General features: G+C 50.5%; 1 protein-coding gene across 1 annotated transcript; it reads right to left on the bottom strand.

The window, feature by feature from the left end:
• Positions 1-1,510: 1,510 nt before the first annotated feature.
• TAC3 (tachykinin precursor 3) lies at positions 1,511-5,370 on the bottom strand. Its single transcript, XM_047065176.1, has 5 exons — positions 5,257-5,370; positions 2,749-2,857; positions 2,527-2,556; positions 1,981-2,034; positions 1,511-1,584 (listed from the first exon to the last, which is right to left on the bottom strand). The coding sequence occupies exons 1-5, from the start codon at positions 5,368-5,370 to the stop codon at positions 1,511-1,513; spliced, it is 381 nt and encodes a 126-aa protein (XP_046921132.1).
• Positions 5,371-6,000: the final 630 nt, after the last annotated feature.

Below are 6,000 nucleotides of genomic sequence, written 5' to 3' on the forward strand. Positions count from 1 at the left end.
CCACCATTTGTATAAAATACTATGGCAAAATTGCACTGTAATTATCTTTATGGCCGATGCATAACGCTGGGGGAGACTATGTCATCCAGATATAGCTGCCCGTATAATTATCTGGCGGTCGGCAGGACTGAAATAACCGTCTAATGAGAGCAAAATGATACGGTAAGTACCATGTAATCAGCGAGTTACGGTTATTACGGCTCTTTGTGCCCTCTCACCCAACACTGAATGGGGGGCTAGACCTAGTCTCCGGGCCCAGGGAGCCATGCACAGGCAGTTTCATCGAGAGCCATCGAGAGCTCTTGCTCCTCTGCTCTCCCCTGAGACCGGTGACTGCGGGTAACAGGGATACAGGGACAGGGACAGGAGTCTCTCTGTGCTCACAGAGGCTTCCCGATGCCTCTCTTTTTCTCCCCCCACACCGTCTTTCTTCAGAATGCAAAGAAATCCATCAGTTGGGCCGCTATTGCCGTGTGGGGGAAGATGGGGTTGACACGGTAGTTTCTGTGTTTTGACTAGACGCTTCCCTGGGAGACTCTCATACTCGAACACTAAGGGAGAGATCTGTCAGCCCACTCAAGCCCAGGGTCCAGCCGAGCCAGCTCTAGGCAGACAGACCAGAGCCAGGCAGGGGGGACACTGGGACATTACCCATGCCTCCCAGACGGCAGTAATCCTAACACAGCCAACACACAGCACTATGCACTGTGTGCCAGGTACTGTTCTGAAGACTTTACCTACGCTCAATCCTCAAAAGCACAACCCTGCAAAATAATATCCCTCCCACTTTTCAGATGAGGAAACTGAGGCACAGAAGGGTTATATAAGTTGGCCAAGGGGACACAGCCAGTGAGCTGCAGATCTAGGATTCAAACTCAGGCTATGCTCTTACCCATTTTGCTACACAAAGCAACCAAGCTAGTTACACCCTGTTAAATTTCAGAGTTCCTTGCATTTCTTCCTAAAGCACTCTTGTGAAGAACTACACGCCGGACCCAGTCACTGGAGATTCTGAATGATCTGAAAGGTTTTAGCCCACCTAAGAGGCAGAACACTTTACATACGAATTGTAATAATTGTAATTATTGTGCCTGTAATTTTCAGATGATGATCTCTTCATCTTATACATAGATAATAAGAGAATGGAGTCCAAACAACAGAAGTTGCCCATCAGAGAAGCCACAGGAGAAGCCCCTCTCTCCCCATTCCCCACCACTAATGCGTGCTCATGAGTCAGCCAGGGTCCATGATACAGGGGAAGAAGAAAGAAAGAAGGATGTGTGTGTGTGAGCACGTGTGTGCATGTGAGTGTGCATGTTCTTGCAGACCAGTATGCACCTCTAAGTGATGGTGTGTTTGGCCAACAGTGTGCTGGGCACTGGCAGTATATTTTAAGGCAGATTTATGAGTATTAATGCCTGTAGCATCAGAGGAAATGCCTTTGTGGTAACCCCATTCCCCCCTCCCCGCTCCCACAGTCCCTTTCCTCTCCTAACCAACAATTCTTACCTCACTCCACACTGGGGGGATACTTGAGGGTGCCAAAGCTGGGGACATTCTCTTGGTTTACATCAATAGAAGTGTCTGGGGTAAAGTAAACAGTGTTGTTAGGAGAGATGTTTTTGAATGTGACCTTCACCCTGACCCAACAGCGAAGGTCTAGCTAGCCATGAAAGACAGCGTTGGAAGACAGAGTCGGGAACAAGAAGCACATTGTGTTTGGGAGATAGGGAGGAAACAGATTCCCCCAACTCCTTCCCAACTGCAGCAGAACTATCTTATAAAGGTCTCCCCATTGTGCTCCTAGGGAGAGCTGGACCATGGATCCAACCCGATTGGGTAGAAGGGCCAAGGAACCCTCACTGTAGCTAAGAAAAGTCCTGTCTTTCCCTCTGGTGACGAATATGAGGCACTTGACTTCTGCCATATCTTTGCCAGTAGTACCCTAAACCCTCCCACTGTACCTCCACACACTCCTACCTGGCTGGCTGTTCCTCTTGCCCATAAGTCCCACGAAGAAGTCGTGCATGTCACCTGTAGAAAAAGGACCAACATTGCCAACCGTGATAATGGGCAGTGGGAGTGGGGTGAGGGGGGAGAGATGTGTCAAGACTTCTGAAATTGGGTTTCTGATCTTTGGTTCTTTATCATGCCACAGCTTGTCCCCCGAGTTAGGGGAACAGGCTATCCCCTAAGCTCACCCTCTCTGCCCACCTCTCCCTCCTCCACACTTCAAGAATTCTCTGCCCCCACAGGTGCTTGGCTTAGAATCTTCACAACCACCAAGAGATCCTCTTGGTTCCCAATGACCAGCTGATGAAGGGAAAGTCCACCACACTCCTCACACCTGCTTCCTCCTGGTTCCCAGTGACCTCTCACATCCAGGAAAGACTGGCTGAACAGTTGCAGCTGGCTTATTGTCTGTGCCAGCTGAGACGGGGCCAGCCAGAATGGTCACTGGGCCCCACGCCCATGGAACGCTAGCAAGCAGTCAGCAGAGACAGGGAGGGACAAGAGGCTACTCACGTTTCTGGGGAAGTGGCAATTCCTTAGGATCTGTGAAAGCAAGAACAATGTGTAACTGGGGAATAGAATCTGGAAAGTGACAGTTAGAGGGGATTCAGGTCACAACCCTCAATTATTCACCAAGCCATCTCCAGTCTCCATCCCACCTGAAGGCTCCTCCCAAGCCTATTTAATGGTCAGAATCTTGCCCCCCACCACACTTCCCCCAAGGCTGCTTCCTACCCACGCTAGCCTTGCTCAGCATTTTGAGCAATCCATCCAGAGAGACTGAGCGGCTGTCATAGAGTTTCCGGAGCAAAGATGGAGGCAGCTGGTAGAGGTCCAAGTCCTTCTAAGGGACAGAAACAAAGAGGGATGAGGCTCACACCTAATCCTCTTACCCCTCCCCACAAAGAACAACCTCTTCTTGAACCCATCACAGCTAAACCTGACATTTTGTTTCCTTCAGGATTTCCTCTGGTTTACACCAGAAGAGAAGTGGGCTCTCAAACTGTGGTCCACGGAACAGCAGCACCACTGCTGTGGGCTTGTTAGAAATACTTAATCTCAATCTCAGTCCTACCCCGACCTATTAAGACAATCTGCGTTTTAACCACGCTCCCAGGCAACGCATATACACAGCAAGATTTGAGAAGCGCTGGTAAAGAGAACACAGTGGGCATCCCTGTAGGCAGACCAAGTGTCCTGGTTTGTCCAGGACTAAGAGCTTCCCTGGGATGTGGGGCTTTTGGGGCTTACGCTTGTCCTGGGAAAACTGGGACAGTTGGTCACTGTCTCCCAAGCTCAAAGGAGACTGTCCCTTAGGGCTCTCTCCCATCTCCTGCCGCCTCTCAGTGAGAAGGGCCATTGGTTCTGTTCTCCTTGGCACATCAGGAACCAGTTTGCCCAACTGATGTGGTTGCCCCACTACGGGAGTGAGCCATGATTTCCACCACTCCCAAGAAAGGCCCATCGGACAGAGCAAGCATCCTCTGTATTCCATGATTGAGTCACAGACAGGACTCAGTCCTTGGGATGGGTGTCCGTAGGCAGCAGGGGCGCATCTGCAATCCTGAAATTCCCCTACTCTGCAGTACGTTCGTGGATGTTTCTCTGCCTGTGGTTCCCACCACCTCTCATTCTCTTTTCTTCTCCATAGATTTCTGCCTCTGGTTGTCGCTCCCTCTCTCCTTTCTACACTGAATTTAGATTGCCTGGAAAACAGTGTGTTCAGAATAACACCTCCTATTCTCTACAACTGAACCCCATTCTGGACCAGGGGCTCTTCGTTGTCTTGCTGATTTTTTTTTTTTTAAGCAGCCTGGGCACAGCAGGATGGTTGGTGGGCACACACCACACAGCCAGTTAGTTGCAGCTGCAGAGAAACAATGACAATGATCATGTTTGGAGATTCTCACCTTGAATCTCAGCGGTGCCTCTCTCTCCAGAGCCCAGGTGTCCTTAGGCTCCCAGGCACACACACAGCACATTTACACAGATGCACCCTGCATATACCAACCAGTTACCCGGGCACACATATACCCTACCCTCATCTCACCCCAATTTCCCTCATCCTCACAGACCTTCAGGGAAAAGGGGTGAGATGGCAACCTCTCTCTTTCATTGACCACCTGGCCCAAGGTCTTGAAGCAAGCTCGCTTTAAAGAAATACAGCCAGATACTCTGACCATCTCCAGCTGGAACTGTGGGCTCTGAGCACAGTGTCCAGCCCATTTTTGGCACTCCTTGTGTATTTTTTATATCTTTGAACTGCTTCTGGTCTTTTGGATCTGGTGCAATGGCCGCCACCCGCAAGGCTGCCAGCCTGGCGTGCCCCGCGACACATATGGATGAAGACTGATTTCTCTCTTTGCCCTGCGCACGACATCCTAGGCAGCCACTTTTCCCAAACTGTTCAAATATTCTGCCCACCTCCTGTAATGAGATGCTAAACAGATCTGAGCTGGAGAGGCAGTTAGACTTCACACACTGAATTTGTAATGAGTTCCACCTATAATCATCTTAAAAGCATGTGTACCAATGTAATTGCTGCCATTTCAAAACCTTGAAAAGACTCCCTCCCTGCTCTCCCCCTGTACCCCTTCCCTGACAACTCCTGTTCTTTTTCTTAGAGAAACTTTGGAAATTGGGGCCTGGTCTGTTTCGTGGAGATTTTACCCCCTATCCTGACTAAGCAGAGGCTAGAGCAGGGCGAGGAAAAGGAAAGAAGAGGTTAGGGCTTAGGAACACCTGAGGTTACTGGGGGTGGATGAGCAGAGCATATAGGAATTTATTTGAATTTTGAAAATAAAATAATACACGTAACTGATAGGTAAAATAGCATATAAATGACCATTTGGGAGAGAAATTCTGAGTATATTTCATACCATCCAGGGAGTGGAAAGGATCTGCCCCCTGTAGAAGGATAGCAACTGAGCTGGACCACCCTAGCTTACCCTTCACAGTATCCCTAAGTCACCGATCAACCAACCAAACAACGTATTGGTAGGGCACTTTTTAGGTACAGGGCTATCAAAGACACGCAGAGGGAGAGAGACACTTAGAGGAATCCCTAGAGACACTGAGAACGGGAGACCGCCAGAGAGTCAGAAAAACCCACCCTCTGATGGATAACCCGGGTAACTTCCACCCCACCTTCCTCTCAACAGCTGTGGAACAGGCAGGGCACCGGCTCTCATGACGCTGCCCAGGACTCTGCCAGAGTGGGCACAACCAGAGGGGGCGCCTTACCTTGTTGTGGCCCCCACCGGGCACCACCTGCTCCCGTGAGTCCTCACAGACAGCCCCCAAACCGTGAACCAGGCTAATGGCCAGAATGGCTGCGAACAGCAGGGCACTCCTCATGGTGCCTAGGAGGGCAGAGGGACAGGACAGGGGTGCAGGGAGGATGCGGCATGGGTGCAAATGCAGGAGACATTATGCAACTGGCAGCCTGGCTTGATCCTGCTTCCCCAGCCCCCAAATCCACCCCCCAAGCCCTGTTCTGGGGAGAGTATCTCTGAGCAGGAGGGCCATCCTTTGGGTTCAATTTCCCCACTCCCCCACCACACATCTCCCCAGGCTGAGCACCTGGCAATGAGCAATGTTGCAAAAGTGCCAGATGCTAGTCTTCCAGGGAAGATGATAGATCCGTGGGACACGCACCAGTCTGTCTCCATAGCTTGAGGAGGGATCCTGGATTCTATTTTCCAGCACTGGGTAACCCAGACTTAGGCAAAAACTTTCTAGTATTGGAAGGATCAGTCTGAACCCGCAGGCTCCAAACATTACTGGTTTTTAAACCCTATCGGTGCTTTCCGCTCACCTTCCCACTACCCTGCTCCCAGATCAAAAGCTGCCACCTTTATTCCCTCCGCTCCTTTATTCTCTCCTAACTCTGGCCTCTGTCCTTTGGTGCCAACTCCAGTCCATCCGACATTCTCCCACTCGTGCCTACCTGTGGAGTAGCTTTGAGCCCAGGGCAGATGGTCTAGC

This window comes from Lynx rufus, unplaced genomic scaffold (assembly GCF_022079265.1).
Source record: "Lynx rufus isolate CCGP_SWC_20201006 ecotype Redwood Valley unplaced genomic scaffold, mLynRuf1.p SCAF_7, whole genome shotgun sequence".
NCBI classification, from domain to species: domain Eukaryota; kingdom Metazoa; phylum Chordata; class Mammalia; order Carnivora; family Felidae; genus Lynx; species Lynx rufus.